The sequence below is a fragment of the Myotis nattereri genome, assembly GCF_964212035.1.
Source record: "Myotis nattereri genome assembly, chromosome: 7".
Classification (NCBI taxonomy): Eukaryota; Metazoa; Chordata; class Mammalia; order Chiroptera; family Vespertilionidae; genus Myotis; species Myotis nattereri.
In genome coordinates, this window is record NC_138082.1 from 52,262,806 (window position 1) to 52,282,500 (window position 19,695).

General features: G+C 40.8%; 1 protein-coding gene across 2 annotated transcripts in view; it reads left to right on the forward strand.

Moving 5' to 3' along the window:
• The window catches only part of FIGN (fidgetin, microtubule severing factor), a gene marked incomplete at both ends in the record, with an annotated part of 119,426 nt that extends 103,684 nt beyond the window's left edge, over positions 1–15,742 (forward strand). The window contains 2 exons of one of the 2 annotated variants that reach the window (XM_081096091.1): positions 12,885–12,987; positions 13,488–15,742. In XM_081096091.1, coding sequence (XP_080952217.1) covers positions 12,885–12,987; positions 13,488–15,742 — 2,358 coding nt within the window. Of the gene's footprint in view, positions 1–12,884; positions 12,988–13,487 lie in introns of those variants that run through there. The other variant, XM_081096090.1, reaches the window with a different exon arrangement.
• Between the last annotated feature and the right edge of the window lie 3,953 nt (positions 15,743–19,695).

Genomic DNA, 19,695 nt, shown 5'->3' on the forward strand with positions numbered 1-19,695 from the left:
TTTTCCTGTTGTCCAGGGACTTTGTAAATAGGATGCGCACAATTTGAAGAAGTAGCAGGAAGATTTGACTTATTTACTCTTTTAACATAAGCAACGGAAAGTGGAAACTTTAGAAATGAATCTCTTTCAAGTTACCTGCTAATTTGAAAAATGTGACTGGAAGAATCTCCCTTGTCCTTAAGAGTATGAAGAAATATGAGAGTTTACCAATAACTAAGGAGGTCAATAAACAGTTCATGATCACCAGTAAGTATACAATTGTAGAAGAATTTAGACCATATCGAAGTAACATCCGTATAGCTTTAATTCTTTTGACAGTATTGAGAACAACTTTATTTCTAACTGCTTACATTAGAGACAAAGTAGGCCACGTTTACTCGCCACAGAAGACAGTTGGATTGAAATTAATTGCAGAATTACAAGAAGGGGGGATCTGTATTTCATGTGATTAATACAACTTGGGTTAACTAACTAGTTGATTCAAATCAGCCAAAGATTATACTTTTATTTTTTAATGTAAAGACATTGTCTACTGTAACAGTAGATGAAATTGTGCAGTTAAATCTTGTCATAGAGAAGGCAATCAAAATGGAATTTGAAGAAACAATATCTTGTGGTTCCTCCTATTGTTAGCATTTCCCCAAGAATTAGGTTGTTGGGCACCCCCTCCAGGATAGGAAACGCCACCTCCTTTGAGGATGCTGATATCCTCAGCTTCTGATTCTGTCTCATTATGCAGCACGCTTTGTTTTTACAAATGGAAGAGCCAACACGCTAATAACTGGACTGTCATTCACATTGCACTTTAACAATGTTCTGTTTATCTGGAAATTAGAGCATCCCAATGATAGGAGCTGCTGGGGTTTATTTCACCAGACCACGGAATGGGGCCAGATGGGGAGAGAATGGAGAGGTGAGGAAACTACTGCTGACACAGAGAGCTCTTCACTTTCCTTCCTGGACCATGTTGATGGGATTCTAAAGCAGTTTATCTTCATATGTCGTCCTGCATGGAAGAAACAACGCAAAGCCTACCAACGCAAAACTCATTTCATATGTAGCTTTTTCCATTGCCTTCAGATCAAAGTTATTTTCTTCAGGCTGGACTACATTATACACAGTTCTCAGGAGTGAAGGACACTGAATTAATGCACTATGTCACCCAGCCCTGACTATAGAATATGTTTTATCAAAGTCCAAGACACTATTTTGCTATTGCATTAAAAATTAATGCACAGATTGCCAAAAAGAGAAAAATGCATAAGTAATCTAAACAAATTTTGCCTGGGCTTTGCACACTTTAGAGTCACCTTAAGCAAAGACGTTTTAAGGGAAATTGTTGAAGAGTTATGTACTTATATGTAAATAGTATTCTTATTCCTTTGTCTGGTTATATGAGGTAGTCCTCAATCTTAAATCAGCATCCCCATTACCTATTTTGTTTTATATAAACTGACTTTTTTGAGTCAGGTTCTAGAGAAGCACAGAAAGAAAAGAAAAAAAAGAATGAATGCAAATTCCATCTTACACAAGGTCATGGGGCTTGGCATGACCTTGTTTATTGACCCATGTCAGCATGATATGTTGGGCAAAGATGAATATAGTTCAGTTTAAATATAACTAGATTGAGCTTTGTATTTATATACTTGGAGTAGAATACACACTCTCACAAATAACTATTTACAAATAGCAATATGTGCTCATAATGATTAACATAATATTTTAAGATTGTGAATGATGAAATTAACCAGCCATCTCATAATTCAAGATTGGTACTATGCCTGGGTTATGTTAATTAAAAGTGCAAATATATTTTATATGGCACAACTGTATCTCGAGATTCAACTGGAATAACCTCAAACTTTAAGACGATGGTAATGTTATCTCAGCAGAGTCCTTTTTAAAATAAAGATTCAAAACACATGGAAAATGCACAATACTTTTGACATTTTGGATTTCTCTTTCTGGATCAATCATACAGGCCAGATACAGTGGGGCCTTGACTTACGAGTGTCCCGACTAATGAGTTTTTTGAGATACCAGCTGTCTCTCGGATTTTTTGCATTGAGTTGATAGAGTAATTTGAGTTAACGAGCTCCTTAACGAGCTGCTTAACGAGCTCGGGCTCGGGATGAATTAAACTCGTAAGTAAAGGCCCCACTGTACTATGAATCTAGCTTATGGCTTTCAGGTTGAGTTAACCCCATTTATCCCCACATTCTACAGCTCACCTGTTATTTACACACGTAAGAGGGTTGATACTGCAGAACAAGGGGAGTGCTCTGTTGTGACACAGAACATACATATTTATTAGTAATGGCAGTCCCTATGGACACATGTGGCATGTCCTGATGATCTTTTTGTGACAAAAGTAACTGGGGGAAAGGGTAGATGGCCTTAATGGATTGAAAACATATATGGGCAAAGGGAAGACAGGCATGAGAAATGAAAGGCCATAAAGTAACAACTTTAAAGGTTAACTACCAAGCACTATTTAAGCTTATTATAAATTGTTTAAAATAATTCTCATAGGTACCTTAAACAAAGTAACATTTGACTTAACATGGGACAATCCGTCCTCTTACCTACAAACTCTCAAATCTTCTCCCTTGTTATAGTTGATGACATCTGACACTAAATACTAAGATTCTGGGTATGAATCACTTGTCTATTTTAAGGTGCATGTATATGCATAGTTGTGTACTCTTTTGAATTGATTATGTTAGGATATACACAGACTTTTGGACACTGTTTTTACTTGATGTAGATTATTATTAAAATATTTACACATAAACTTTTGTAAAACCTACTTTCTGTCAAAAACAACAACATCAATTTAAATAATAATTTTAAAATGTAGAGATTTTTATATGAGCATAATTATATGTTCACTTGAATCGTTTAAGCATTGGAAATTTTAAGACTGCCTACAGAAAAAAAAAGTTATTTGAATTAGGATTTTGATTTCCTGGGTTGCTTTAAGTGATAGACAATCTATCCTGATTATATATTGAATATAAGTTCAGGTGGATGAAAAGTGTTATTTCCTTCATCAGTGTAATTTGCTTTGCATAAGTGCTTATGCATTCAGCCTCACAAATGCAAACCATCTTCTTTATGTCTTATATGTAGTCACTGATCATCAGAGAGATGCAAATTAAAATGACAGTGAGGTATTAGTAATGGCACCTGTCAGAACGGCTATCATCAGCAAATCAACAAAGGACAAGTGTTGGCTAGAATGTGGAGAAAAGGGAACCCTAGTACACTGCTGGTGGGAATGCACACTGGTGCAGCCTGCATTTATGGAAAACAGTATGGAGTTTCCTCAAAATATTAAAAATGGAACTGCCATTTGGCCCAGTGATCCCACTTTTAGGAATATATCCTAAGAAACCCAAAACACCAATCAGAAAGAATGTATGCACCCCCATGTTCTTAGCAGCACAATTTACAATAGCTAAGGTCTGGAAATAGCCCAAGTGCCCAGCAGTAGATGAGTGGATCAAAAAGCTGTGGTACATTTATATCATGGAATACTATGCAGCAGTAAAAAAGAAGGATCTCTTACCCTTTGAGATAGCATGAAGGGACTTAGAGAGGAATATGCTAAGCAAAATAAGCCAGTCCGAGAAGGACAAGTATCATATGATCTCACTCATATGTGGGATCTAATGAACAAAATAAACTAATGAACAAAATAGATCCAGAGGCACAGAAGCATGGAACAGACAGTTGAAACTTAGAGGGAAGGCAGGGGTGGGTGAGTGGATGGGAAGAGATCAACCAAAGAACTTGTTGGTTCTTTGCATAATCCATGGACACAGATAATAAGGTGGTGAAGATGGGGGCGGGGTGGAGGGCAGGGTGGGCTAGAAGGGGTCAATGGGGGACATAAATAATACTTTCAAAAATAAAAATTTTAAATAAAAAAATAAAAATGATTTTAATATTTAAAATGCATACCAAGTTACATCCTCATATGATGAAATGTTGGCAAAATAGTCATTTTTATATTTGGTCACATTTTGGTGAGTAAATATTTTGTTGCTGTGAATAAAATTTAATGACTTTTAGGGAAACTAATTCAGATCATAAGCTTCTCACAAAGTTAGTTGAAGGACAGGGTATATACCATTCTTGTCAAAGTCATGGTGCCTGTAACACTGAATACAGGCTCGGCCTAAGCCCAAAGATCAGTTGATCATCCAGATACCATCCACCCAACAGCTTTCTATAAGAAATAAGAAGTATAACTTTGTAGTCATTTAAGCAGTCCCTCAAAAGTTATACCAAAGCTCATGACTGGCTATTAAATGAAGCTTTGGTTTTGGTATCAGAACCTATGGCAGATTCAAAGGAACATTAGGGATGGCATGGACTGACACAGGAAAATAGCTACGAGAAGTATCTGACGAACCACAACCAAGGGGAACAGACTGAAATAACAGCAATCTGGAAACCAGTGTTTTGTTTTTAATCATTATTCATCATACTATTGTATCAATGAGACTCAGTCAACAAGAAAAGTATCAATTATTTTATCAGTGCCCTGATTAAGAGGGCAGGAACATATAATGAATAGTATTTGGAAACATTTTGTTCTAAAGGGACTATTAAAAAAAAAAAGATTAAGAGCACTAGTACTTTTTAAGAAAATATAATTAAGTTATAAGCCAGAGCTTTAAGCTTCATAGTGAAATCATAAATTCAATTGCTTATGTGACCAGTAAATATGGTAAAAATACCTTGTTGTAATAGGGAAGGGGGCGCCATGACAAACTGGATTGCATGCCATGTCCAAAGTGGGCAGGTGGTCATCACATCCAGCCAACTGTTGCCTGGCAAGAATGAGTTCTAGTATTATAAGATCATTCAACTTGAAAAAAAGGGAAATATAAGAATTCTTTTATATAAAGTTGGCTGATTCCAAACCCTGTGCTGGCCAAACAAAACATGGTGGCAGGCTGCAGGCTGCCCACAGACTGTCAGGCGGCAATTTTTCTGTTAGAGGGTGAGGTATTTGAACTATATTTACTAAGGGCCATTTAGCCAGAAATGCCTTCATGATTGTTAAAAGGGATTGTTTTATGCAAATAAGATGGAATGGGGGGAGAAAGTAATTTGCTGCAAAATGTATTATAATTTGGAGTCTTGAGGTGTGAAAGTGTGATTTAAAGAGAAAAATCATTTGACAGCCTTGCTATATAATTAGAACATCTTATTTTGAGACTGTGAGTTTTGAGATCATTCTTAACTGGTTTTAAACCTCTAAATATTTTGTTCCTTAGTTGTGGTCTCTACAACATTGAGTCAAAAATCACATTAAAAATAAAATGCTATGAAAAATTTTTGAATTTTTGACACCTTTTTGATTAAGGAGATCATGCTCTGTGTTTTGCTGAGTATTAAAGAATTTTTATACCATTTTTATAACCAAGATTCCCACTGGAAAATTTCCTTTTCAGTAGATGTCATGACATTAAAGAAAAAAGTGATTTATAAATTCTAAGAGTGATTTTACTTTTTTCTGTCTAGTCAGTTTTGTTTTTAATGCACCTCTTGCTTTTTTTCAAAATGAAAGAATAACAAAAGTATTTGTACACAGTTGCAAAATATTTTCCCAAATATTACTTAAGGTAATCTTAACAGTCCAGTAGCATATTATACCACTGCCATCCACATTTCATAGCTGAGTGTGATATGCTTGACTTCACCAAGATTAGAACAAATACATGATGGGATGAGCAAAGCCAGTTCCCTTAATCTTTAAAATCAAAGACTCTAATTTTAGGGAATTTAGAATGTAAATTGTTATTGAATGTATTGGGGTGACACTAGTTAGAAAAATTATACAGGTTTCAGGTGTACATTTCCAAAACCCATCATCTGTATTGTGTGTTCACCTCCCTAAGTCAAATCTACTTCCTTCACCCTTTATTCCCCCCTACCCTCCTCTGCCTCCCACCTCCACCTCTCAGAAATCACCATTCTGTTGTCCTTGTCCATGAGTTTTTTTTTCCCTTTATTTTTCTTTTTGGCTCGATCCCAACACCCTCTCACCCAGCTCCCCTACCCCTCTGACAGCCTACAGCCTGCTCTCTGTCTATGAGTTTGTCTCTGTTTTGCTTGTTACTTACTTTATTGGATTTCACATATGAGTGAATGTAAAATTACAAAGAAGATAGAAAGCTGGAAAAGTTTCATTGCCTGGTAAACTGATTCCCCCTGATTTAAATTCTTAGAATTGAATCACAAAGGTTTACACATAGTGGGCCCTCAGTTTGTTGACCTTCACACGTAGTGCGACCTCAGTTTGTTGACTAAGTGAACAGTTCCTACATAAAATTCATTTTATAAAGGACTTCTAATTTTAGTGTTCTGAAGATGGAACCAAATTAAATGTATTAAAGCGAATATGTAATTCATGTGTTTCTTCACTTTTGCCTTACTTTTACTTTCTGATAAGACATCACATTTTCAGGCTAGGAATGATCAGGAAATGGACTGGGGAAGTTTTCCGTTCAAATGGGTTAGTTCAGATCAAGTGTGTTGGCCTCTTGGTTTATGAAAGTCAGTACACAAAAGAAGACTGATGCAGCCCAGCCAGTGTGACTCAATGGTTGAGCATCGACCTATGAACCAGGAGGTCATGGTTTGATTCCTGTCAGGACACATGCCCGGGTTGCAGGCTCAATCCCCAGTGTGGGGCGTGCAGAAGGCAGCCAATCAATAATTCTCTCTCATCATCAATGTTTCTATCTCTTTCTTCCTCTCCCTTACTCTCTGAAATAAATAAAAAAATATATATTTTTTTTAGAAAAAGTAGACTGCTGCAGAGTCTGCTCAGACATTTCATTTGGTCATCACTCCCCTTGAAGAATAATGGTCAGCAGGTATTACAAGGCACCAGTTTTCAGTACCAGGAAGTTTGTAAGCCCTCTCAGAAGGCTCATCACTGCATGAACCTATATTTTTAGCCAATGAATTTGCTCCCCTCTAATTGAAATGTTAAAGCTGTGTGTATTCTGCCATGTCCCACCTATGAGATGATGAATCTGCTGCACTGGTAGGCTGAGGGGGCTGGAAACTGTAATTACTTGTTATAGTCACCCTAGTAGTAATTGTTTTCTAGAGAGAAACCATGGTAGATATGGTACTATATATTTTGAAATCCTATCTAATAAAAGAGAAACATGGTAATTGGCATACGACCGCTACCCTCCCCATTGGCTAATCAGGGCGATATGCAAATTAACTGCCAGCCAAGATGGCGGCCGGCAGCCAGGCAGCTTGAAACTAACATGAGGCTTGCTTGCTTCAGTGATGGAGGACTCCAACGTTCCCCGCCTGCCGCTGCAGGCCTCTGAGCTGGCAGTTTGAAACATAGTTACAAAAATAGAAGCTAAACAAAACCCCAGAAACCAGCTTTCAGCCAGCGGGGATCTCAGAGCTGGAGTTGATACAGAGTTTCAATTGTAGAACCTAAACAAACCAGATACCTGCTTTCAGGAGTGGAGGCCTAAGAGCTGGAGCCTCAGAGCTAAAGCTGGCTCAGAATAAAAAAAAATAATAATATAAAAAAAGGAGCAGTTGGGAGCTTCAGTCCCAGCCTGAAAACAGCCCTCAGCCCCTCACCCAGGCTGGCCAGGCACCCCAGTGGGGACCCCCACCCTGATCCAGGACACCCTTCAGGGCAAACCAGCCAGCCCCCACCTGTGCACCAGGCCTCTATCCTATATAGTAAAAGGGTAATATGCCTCCCAGCACCGGGATCAGCAGAGCCGCGAGGCCTCCCGGCACCGGGATCAGCGTGACAGGGGGCAGCGCCCAAACCCCCTGATCGCCCTGTGGCTCTGTGTGTGACAGGGGGCGGGGCCACAACCTCCCTATCAGCCCTGCTCTGTTCCAGACAGGGGAAGGCGCCCCAACCCCCTAATCGGCCCTGCTCTGTGCCTGATAGGGGGGAGCTCCCCAACCTCCTGATTGCCCTGCGGCTCTGTGTGTGACAGGGTGCGGCGCCCCCACCCCCCCACCCCATGGGCCCTGCTCTGTGTGTGACGGGGTAGAGCCATAACCTCCCCATCGGCCCTGCCCTGAGTGTGAGAGTTGCGGCACCCCAACCCCCTGATCCACCCTGCTCTGTGCGTGACAGGGGGGAGCTCCCCAACCCCCTGATGGGCCCTGCTCTGTGCATGGCAAGGGGGAGCTCCCCAACCCCCTGATCGGCCCTGCTCTGTGCGTGACAGGGGGCAGCGCCCCAACCCCCTGATTAGCCCTGCTCTGTGTGTGACAGGGGGTGGCGCCGCCTCCCCATCGACCCTGCCTTGAGTGTGACAGGGGGCGGTGCCCCAACCCCCCAATAGGCCCTACCCTGAGTGTGACTGAGGGTGGCATCGCAACCTCCCGATCTGCCCTGCTCTGTGCATGACAGGGGGCGGCACCCCAATTCCCCAATCGGCCCTGCTCTGAGCCCGACCAGGGGCTGCACCTAGGGATTGGGCCTGCCCTCTGCCACCTGGGAGCAGGCCTAAGCCAGCAGGTCGTTATCTCCTAAGGGGTCCCAGACTGCGAGAGGGCACCGGCTGGGCTGTGGGACCCTCCTCCCCCCCGAGTGCACAAATTTTTGTGCACCGGGCCTCTAGTATATTATAAAAAATAATAATGAAAGCTTGAGAGGTGCAGTAACCCAAAGGAGTGAGTGTGATGAGTGCAGTGACGTTGCAGGCCTGTGAGAGTGCTGTGCAGCCATCCTAGAGCAGCCAGCCCTGTGCCTGCAGGTGTTTGCCTCGGGTCCCTGCCCTTAGGAAGTCTGAGAACACCGACAAATGAAGGCAGAGTCCCTAGCAGGCAGAATTACCCCATGGGAACCTGCTAGAGGAGAACAGCTTTTTTAGACCTGATGAACTGCTGAATAGCATGTGTGTGTTATGGGTGGGGGTGGAGTAGTGAGTGCCTTAGATTAATATTTCCAGGAATGTGTGCTAAAAATAGATTCTAGCAGGCTTAGTCTTTTATTTCAGTTTCCTCCCATTCAGAAAGTTGTTTTTATATCCTTCATTTTCCTATACAAGAGCTTCTTGATAATTTGGAAGCTGAGACAGAACTGTGAAGGATGCCACAATTGTTTCCAGTTGTTTCATTTCAAAATTGTGAAAATGTAGCAAGTAAAGCGATGAGGCAGCAACTGTTTAGTAATTAAAGATAAGTTATGAAATGGTCCTAAGGAAAACAATGGAAAATGTTATGCAAACTGCCCAGTTTTATGGGAAATATAGGCTTGTTCATTTGTACACACATAAATTAATCCTATAACAATAAAATAACAAAATGCTCTGGCTTTTTACTGTAGAACCTGCCGTTCTTGTGTAACATGGTAAAGTATCTTAAAAGCAATTTTCTATTAAATTACACATTTTTAAAAACAAACACATTGCATTGTAAAATTTGCCAGCTGTATTAATAATTGTCTGATCCTATCAAACATAAAAATTGATGTTTTGGAGCAATTCTTCAGTTACCTTTAAGAACTATTTTTTCTTAATTTTCGCTGTTTTCTGAGTTTTTATTGTACTTATGTAAGCTATTACTAAACAGCAGTGGGAGTTAGTTTTTTTTGGAATCACGTCTCTAATAATGTTTAAGATGGCATTGTTTCTGAGGTTTTTCTCTTCGTGTTTCAAAAAGAAACCATATAAAAGCTGTTTTTAAAACCCATCTTATTATTTGGGTGCCAAGTTAAGTGACAGGCATCTGCTGCTTCTCACTCACAGATAACAGCAATACAGTAAAAGGGAGCGTGCTTTTTTGTTCAAAGAACATTTAACAGTATGTTTTTCATCCATTTCACATCAGACATATCACCACCAATAAACGGAGCAATAATAACAACAACAAAAATAAGTTTGGTTCTACTTTCAATTGGGATTAAAATTCAAGACACCGATGAGAAAGCTCTTTGTGCTCGCAAGGCCAGGACAGCGTCCTGAACACTAGCTTCCTGGGCGCCTACTGATAGTGAGAACTAGACGGTAAACTATTAACTTCCACGTTTAAACAATACTAATGACTTTAAAGCACTAGGTAAGTCCTTGTGTTTCAGGGATGCGAGTAATTCCGTTCCTTTAAGTTTATTTAATCAAAGCTCAATCTTGCCTTTTGCAGCCCCGCTAAGGTTATTGTTATTTAGTATGAATCAATCAATAAACTTCCAATAATCTTGGTAATCACATCCAAAAATAGCCTGAGAATCAAAAAGCAATCGTGTTTCCCATAATTGTTCCAAATAGATAATGTTGATAGGATCTTTGCTTAATTTCTGATGAAACAGAAATCTTGTGAAATTTAATTCGTTTTGCCAGAGCCTAAGCAAAAAGGCCCAGTGGAAAATAGCCAACCTACTTGATTTAAGCTTTATATTCCTGTCTCGTATAGGGATTATACCTTACCAAGATTACTTTATACGTATTGGTATAAATGGTTAATTTACAAGGAAAAAAATTTAAGCCAGTACAGGCGGAAGGCTGCCCATCGTTTTTGTTTTGTTTTTAATAATTATTCTAAATCTAAAGCTAAATAAGTGTTATTTTGTTTTTTACAATGAGCGTTTTAAATATCAATTTTGTTATGTATGTGTGTTAACTCATGATAACAATGGCTTACCTCAGCTCACTGAAAGGAAACCAGGCCCTTTAACATGCGTGTTGTGTTGTGTGGTGTTGTGTTGTGTTGTGGTGCACTTGTAGTAAATCCCATTGCCCGTGACTCCTAGATTATTTTCTGAAACCTTGTTTCAAGACATTTATTTACATGTTTATTCTGTATCAGTCTAATCAAATACTTACTCATAGCATATGTGTATTCTTATGTTCTCAACACTGTATTTTGATAGTCTTAACAAAAAAAAAAAAATCCTAATAGAAATTCCCTGGAAATAATTTACAGGACTAATGAATTTGTAGGTCTTTTAGACAGCTCTCCATTACAGTCGCATTAATATTCTCTCCTTCTTATAAGGCTTGAAGTAAATCCCATGACACTAGAAGAATTTAGATACTGATTACTTGCGATTGGTTCCTGGTGATTTGCTCTTAATAATTTCCAGTTGAATTTAATGAAAGTATGATTCCTGAAATGCTGCTTCATTAAAATTGCATCTTTTTCCCTGTAAGTATGGTTTCGATCATTTCACCCATTTTGTGGTATGTTTTCCTCCCCCTTAAAAAATAACGATTGAGAAAACAGAAACAATTAAGAATATCACTTTAGTTCTTCCTAGAACTCACACCGAGTTTCTCAGAGTGAAATGATACAAGCTGCATTTCACCCAGATTTACAATTTATTTATTTATTATTTTACTTTATTATTTTGCAATTTGATGAGATTGTTTCTAAAAGACAGACTTTGAAAAGCAGGAAAGTGAAGAAGGAATCTGTTACATGTACAAGAGATCTTTAGTAGCAAGGCCTTTAGTATTTTTACTAATAAAATGGTAAAGCTTGATTAAGTTATGCTGTGCAGCTTTCGGACTTAATTTAACTGAGATGGTGATTTGCAAATGAATGTCTACATGGATCCTTTTAAAAAATCCAAATGCAAATGAGTACAACTGTAGTAAAATATATTTGCAAATGAATCCTGTTGCTTTATTCATTTATTGTGTAATTACTGCAATCCTTCCTACCTTGTTTTCAGTATTTTTTAATCATTAAGTTGGAAGCATGACAGCAGTGCCAGCCCTGGCATGATTCTCTTTGACTAAAACCTTGTAAATTAACACAATTAGCACAGCATCATCCCGCTAATTAACTTCCAGTGTCTGGTGCAATGGTTTTGCAAACAAGGAAGAGGGAGTCAGAAGGGAATCAACATGCCATTCTGTTACCAAACTCTGTGCTATGTTCAGATTTGCTCAGTAAGTCAAAGCTGGCTGTGTCAGAAGCCAGTCAGGCAATGAAGAGCTAACGGGTTTGGAGGAAGGAAGCAGAGGCGGGTAGGAGCTGTCAAAATAGACTGGGAAATTCAGAGGAGAGCTGATGCCACAGAAGCTTCATTTAGACCAGGCCTCCTCCTTATCAAGGAATCTCTGCCAGAGGGCACAAGACAGTTTGCAAAATTCACTTTGGGTCATACAGAGGAGATGAAGGAGGGCTGCTTAATACAGCTGAACCAGACTAGCAAGGGTTCCAAGGGAGCAGAGATTAGGATGGGATGAGCCGGCCCTGGGAAGTAGAACAGGCTTCCAGCGCTCTGCTGTCACTAACTGCATGCGAGGCCTCGAGGGTGCATTATGAATCCCTTTGGGTGTGAGAAGGTCATTTCTAAGGTCTCTTTTAAACTGTAAAATTCAAATGATTCTGATTCTAACTGCTTAGCATTTTCTTTTCAGTGAGAAAATACTCTTGTTTTATACTTGAATACATAGTCACCTTGCTTCAGTTAGTAATCTAACAGATGCTACAATTACCCATAGCAATCCATTACAGAGCTGTACTATTCCAGTGTCTGCCACACACTGCTTCCCATGGAAATATAGTTAGACTCCAGATTCTCTTATTCTCTCTCTAATCTTATCTTCCTATTCACCTCTCTCTCTAGAGAGAGAGACAGAGAATCTTCTTTCCTCTTAGTAGCTTGGAGGCTCTAAGGCAGAGAGAAGGATTATTAGAGAAGGAGGGAGAATGCTAGCTAGAAGACCGGCAGACAAGTGATGCCTGTATCTTTTTTTCAGGGGCTCAACAACAGGACTGAGAGGCAGAAAGGAGCCAGTTGTAATTCATACCGAGTTGTGGGCTTTGTGCGATGAAAGCGATGGAGCGCTGCCTGGGAGATTGCTTTGCTGCACTCCACGAAACAGATTTGAAACTGTCGTGGGCCACTTTAGATGAGAGTTGGATTATGGAATGACCTGCTCTGTCTGTGTCATATTGTTCTGTGCAGGGAGCATTATACTGTGCTAACTAGGTGTTCAGTACCAAATAAGAGGGGTATCCTAGATGTGATCTGTCAGCTGTGTCTCATTTTTATATTGGCTAAAATATAAAACAGAAACTGTGATGTGGAAGAGACAGAATAGCTAGATACCGCACATTAATACAAGCACTTGCTAGATATTTAAAATGTATGCATATTTTATTGTAAGAACCTAGGGTTGAATTCTAACTTGGCAGGAATGTGTGTGTACATATATATGTGTTTCTGTGTAGCGAGTGACTTAATAGGCTTAACAGAAATATATTTGTCTATGAGTTAAAAATGGGGAAAAATTTAAGTCTTCTACGGAGTTTTCATTTGAATTCAGTTTATTTTTTTATACAGGGCTGAAATTCAATCCAATTTAAAGTATGCATGTTATAGAGATCATGACAGATATTATAAACTGGGGGAATATTTTATAATGTTGATATTATTGGTAGAAAATAATAGGTAACAAAAGAAGTTCTGATGAGTATCTAAGTAACAACTTTCCCCCCACCCCCATCCTTAGGCTTGAAGATGCAGTGGACGCCGGAGCATGCCCAGTGGCCAGAACAGCACTTTGACATCACCTCGACCACTCGGTCTCCTGCCCACAAAGTCGAAGCCTACAGAGGTCATTTGCAGCGCACCTATCAGTACGCCTGGGCGAATGATGACATCTCTGCTCTGACTGCATCCAACCTACTAAAAAAATATGCAGAGAAGTATTCTGGCATTTTGGAGGGCCCTGTGGACCGACCTGTGCTCAGCAACTACTCAGACACACCGTCAGGACTCGTGAATGGCCGGAAAAATGAAAACGAGCCCTGGCAGCCGTCCTTGAATTCAGAAGCCGTTTATCCCATGAACTGTGTCCCGGATGTCATCACTGCCAGCAAAGCTGGAGTCGGTTCAGCCCTCCCTCCAGCAGATGTCTCTGCAAGTATAGGGAGCTCTCCTGGGGTGGCCAGCAACCTGACAGAACCCAGTTACTCCAGTAGTACCTGTGGAAGCCACACTGTACCTAGTCTTCATGCAGGGCTCCCATCTCAGGAATATGCCCCAGGATACAACGGATCTTATCTGCATTCTACGTACAGTGGCCAACCAGCACCTGCACTTCCCTCGCCTCATCCATCTCCTTTGCATAGTTCTGGGCTCCTGCAGCCACCACCACCCCCTCCTCCGCCACCAGCCCTGGTCCCAGGCTACAATGGGACTTCTAACCTCTCCAGTTATAGCTATCCCTCTGCTAGCTATCCCCCTCAGACTGCGGTGGGGTCTGGTTATAGCCCTGGGGGGGCACCCCCTCCTCCTTCAGCATACCTGCCTTCAGGAATTCCTGCTCCCACCCCTCTGCCCCCTACCACTGTTCCCGGCTACACCTACCAGGGTCACGGTCTGACACCTATCGCACCCTCGGCCCTGACAAACAGTTCGGCGAGTTCTCTCAAGAGAAAAGCTTTCTATATGGCAGGGCAGGGCGATATGGACTCCAGTTATGGAAATTACAGCTATGGCCAACAGAGATCGACACAGAGTCCTATGTACAGAATGCCCGACAACAGCATTTCAAACTCAAATCGGGGGAATGGCTTTGACAGAAGTGCTGAAGCATCATCCTTGGCATTTAAGCCAACAAAGCAGCTCATGTCCTCTGAACAGCAGAGAAAATTCAGCAGCCAGTCCAGTAGGGCTCTGACCCCGCCTTCCTACAGTACTGCTAAAAACTCACTGGGCTCGAGATCCAGCGAACCCTTTGGGAAGTACACGTCGCCGGTGATGAGTGAGCATGGGGACGAGCACAGGCAGCTCCTCTCTCACCCCATGCCAGGCCCTGGGCTCCGTGCAGCTACCTCATCCAACCACTCTGTGGACGAGCAACTGAAGAACACTGACTCGCACCTCATTGACCTGGTCACCAACGAGATCATCACCCAGGGACCACCAGTGGACTGGGGTGACATAGCCGGTCTGGACCTGGTCAAGGCCGTCATTAAAGAGGAGGTTTTATGGCCAGTGCTGAGGTCCGACGCCTTCAGTGGACTGACGGCCTTACCTCGGAGCATCCTTCTATTTGGACCTCGAGGAACAGGCAAAACATTATTGGGCAGATGCATCGCTAGTCAGCTGGGGGCCACGTTCTTCAGAATCGCTGGTTCTGGACTCGTTGCCAAGTGGCTAGGGGAAGCGGAGAAGATTATCCACGCCTCTTTCCTTGTGGCCAGGTGTCGTCAGCCCTCCGTGATCTTTGTCAGTGACATTGACCTGCTTCTCTCCTCTCAAGTGAGTGAGGAGCACAGTCCAGTCAGTCGGATGAGAACCGAATTTCTGATGCAGCTGGACACTGTACTAACTTCGGCTGAGGACCAAATCGTAGTCATCTGTGCCACCAGTAAACCCGAGGAAATAGATGAATCTCTTCGGAGGTACTTCATGAAACGACTTCTCATCCCACTTCCTGACAGCACAGCGAGGCACCAGATAATAGTACAACTGCTCTCACAGCACAATTACTGTCTCAACGAAAAGGAGTTTGCACTGCTCGCCCAGCGCACAGAAGGCTTCTCTGGACTAGACGTGGCTCATTTGTGTCAGGAAGCGGCGGTGGGCCCCCTCCACGCCATGCCGGCCACAGACCTTTCCGCCATCATGCCCAGCCAGCTGAGGCCCGTTACATATCAAGACTTTGAAAATGCTTTCTGCAAGATTCAGCCTAGCATATCTCAAAAAGAGCTTGATATGTATGTTGAATGGAACAAAATGTTTGGTTGCAGTCAGTGATAACTTCTTTTAAAAAGTGTAATGAATGTTGGCACACACACATAAAACCTGCTACATAGGGCATAGAGCCCCTTTCCAGTAGTGTTTAAATTGCAAAGGGTACCGGGGAAGGTGATGATTAAGTTGCATCTTTAGAGTCAGGGTAGATTTGGAGGGGGGGGAAAAAATGCATCGAATGAGAGCATCCGATTTGAAAGCCCCAGATGACAGAGAGCATCTGTGGATGCTCAGTCCGGCTCACGCTAGACAACACTCACCAAGGAGCAAGGTGCAAGTGTGTTGACTTCGGAAGGACATGAACCTCGTGTGTTGATTCCATTCTGCTGTTCTCGAGATTTAGTTGCTGTCAAGTGCCTGGAGTGGTGCTTTATTTTTTTGTTTGCCTCACAATTACATTGGTGGCATGTGCTAATATAAAGAGCTTTAACTTCAAACATTAGTGGACTAAAGAGATGAACGCTTGTGTTATGACAGAAAACCAGATTTTTGCCATTTTAAGAGCAACAGTATTCCTCAATCCTGTCTGTTCTGCGGTATTAAGCTAAGAACAGGTAAAACAGGGTAACGGTAATCTGGACCTTATTTTCTGCAGTTCATTTCTTTTCATGTTCTTGTCTGCAAAAACTCAGGAAAGCGATTGTGATTTGTACAGTACCTCAAAGGAATGTGTTGAAAGCACTATGTACTGCTGAGAGTAATGGGATAGGCTCCAATGTTACTTTATATGAAAATGTATGTTTACCTCAACGATTGGAAAATAGCAAGGGAAATTACTTTGAATGTATCCAGAAAAATAGTGAAGTGTGATACAACTGAATATTTACAATTTAAAGTAGAAATGGAAGGATTTTTTTTTTTTTAAAAAAAAAGCTTCTTTTACTAATTATGGGGAATTAACCAGAGCAGAGTCATTCTTTATGTCAGTCACTGCAAGAGTTCTTCGTACACTGCTCCTTGATAATGAAGTGAAAATGTTCTTAAAAGTTACACTGGTTAATGGAAAGCTCCTTACTCCGTTTGTGTTAGCGTCTAGGACAGTCAGCCACGAAACCTGTGTAGGCCCCTGAAAGTCACAGTACCTAAAGGCTAGGACTGCATTTTACTGCATCGGTGGGAGTGGTGGTGGTTTGCAAGTTCTCTCTTAAAACTGCTGGGAACGGTGTCATTCTACTCACTAATCTAGCTTGTAGGCTTGCCGTGCTGTTTAACAGAATGCAGAGATAGCAACCAAATCAAGCAAATAACTAACTAAATAACTACAAAACACAACCGACCAACTTACATATATATATCCACAAAGAGCGTCTACATCCCCTCTCCTTCTTTTTGACTCCTCTCTTGTCAGTGCAATTTTGCTTCTCATTTTAAACTCTTCTGGGCTGTAGTGTCCCCACAACGTTCATTTCTACCTCAGTTTTGTTACATTTCTCTTGGAAATTAAAGTAGGAAATTAGAAGTGGACACCCACACAGGCACACACACACATACACTCTATAGCTGGCCAGACATGTCACTTCGTTTTCTTCCATCTTTTCCCATAAATCTCGTTGCCAAGTACATCAGTCTTCCTGCCTATGTCTACCTGATTCTAGCTCCCACCCCAATGGCATATGTGGCATTTGTCATAATTTCGCATTCCTCTCCTGCTCCCCACCAAGTTGTTCTTTGTCTTCCTCTGTGCTTCCTGTGCAACTTCTCACTGGTAGCTGACGGACGCCCGGCAATGCCTCTGAACAGACACAATGTAGGCTGCAGCTTTCCAAAGCCACTGCCCATGCATAAGCAGACAGCCTGGCTTTTTGAATGTATTTTTCCTTTTTTTTTTTTTTCTTCTTTCATTTTTTAGTCAAGAGATGCAGTAACAAAACTGTTGCAAAGCACTGGCATTTTATGTATTCCGAAAGTGATGTACATTTTTTAAAACTTTAAATAAATGCAATGGGAAGCCCCAAGAAAGTTCTTTCTGTTTTTGTTTTTGTTTGCCCTTCAAATATTTTTACTGATTTCATCCCCAATGTCAGATTCTCTGAAACACAACATAGAGAAAGCTAATGAGAACGTCATGATATTTCTGAAATTTTATGATGTTTGATCCATTACTCCTTGTTTTTATTATTTTCATATTGCTAAAAGCTGAGCATGTGAATCAGAATTTAATTTACTATGATATTCCAGGAATTAAAACTGTGCTTACATATAAGTATTCCACATTAAAAAGCAGTGCCTTTCATTAAGGATACAAAAATACACCCTCTGCTTTTCACAAGTGAATAAATGCTACAATCGTATTCTGGCTCCACCCTGCACAGCCCTTATTGTAAGGAAATTCTAATATCCCCATTAACTTGTAGGTCCATATTGATCTCACTGACAAGTTTACTTTTGTATAGTACTGGCCTATTTTCTGTCTTTTAGACACTACATTTCATTTCCGCCAACATGCTGTGTTCACTTGAAAGCAACCGGCAAGTTTTGATAAATCCAGTCTTACTTAGACAACTTTGGAAAATCCAATATTGATCCATATTTTTTGTGGCTAGTAAGAGTTAATGCCAAATATATGACTGCACTGTTATGTTTTACATGCATTTACAAAACTGAAAATGAAGTCAGACATACTGGCTTTTAGCTTTAAGTGACTCAATAATTACTTTGAGATATCAGTGGTCAAAAATCCATGTATTTAGGCAGAAGCTGAATTCATGTGTGAATTTCATTTAGCCTCCCGAATTCTAGGATTTGAGTTTGTAAGAAATTGGGCATGCTGAAGAAATGAAGAACTTTTGGGGGAGATAAGGCTGACCTTTGAGTAGATCGTGCTCTCCTGTGATTCTTTGATTCTACATGACAGCATTATGAGCTCTTGTATGGACTAGCCTAATAATGAGCTCTTTTCCGACTCTCCCTTCTGGAGCATGGTGTGGGGGACGGGGGCCGCATCCTCAGTAGTGAATGTGCACAATCAGTGACAGTACAACTGAGTAACGGGCTCCATACTCTTGGCCTCTTTTTGACTGCTAAGAATTTGGAGAAGGCTCCTAATGAAGGTAAGGAGTTAATGAGCCAGTCTAAATCCCTTCCCTTCTGGCTAAGGGATTTGAGCCCTTTCACTTAACAGCCCCTAATTCTCTTCTTCACAACTGCAATAACATTTCCAACGGGGACAAAAAGGAAGTGAAGGAAACCACTTCAGAAGGATCAATAGAAATTCAAGAGGTAGTTCATAATAACCTTATGTGTGACACAAATGGAAGTACTCTACACTTCTGGCATGCTTCTCACCAAAATATTTAGAACATTAGTGACAATATGGAAAACTGTGCTGACTGAGCTGATCAATGGAATGTGAAGGCAGTATACTTTAAGGCTATTTACTTTCACACTGAATGTTTATCTATTAGTCAGTTTGTATTCTACTCAAATGCAGATAGACGGGTATAATGTTTCCTTGTGCATTTGAAACCTATCATGGAGAAAATAAACCATTCCACTAAAATACATAGGCCAAACACCATCTGGGCGAGTGATAAAAGTTATCCAGAGGCTATGCTATGTAAAATAGCAAGGTCAATCTACATTGGTTGCATAGTACTTGGCTATGCAGTTTTCAAAAACACTACATCCAAAAGAGTTCAAATTAATTCCTACAAGAGGTCTTTGTAAATTTAAACATATTTGTGGGTTGGAAAACATGTTTTAGAGGCATTTATAATTTCTCTGAAAATGTGTCTAACTCCAAGCAGGAAGATAATGCTATAATCCCATTCTCGTGTTTCTTAACAAGAACTGGGTATCGTGATCAGTGAAAATGTATTTTGCAAAGTGAAAGGGACACAGTTGGTTGAACTATTGAGGCCGCTAGAGTAAAGTTCTAATATATATACATATATATATATATATATACATATAAAATCGGTGTGTTTGTGTGTGTGTGTGTGTGTGTGCCGTTTTCA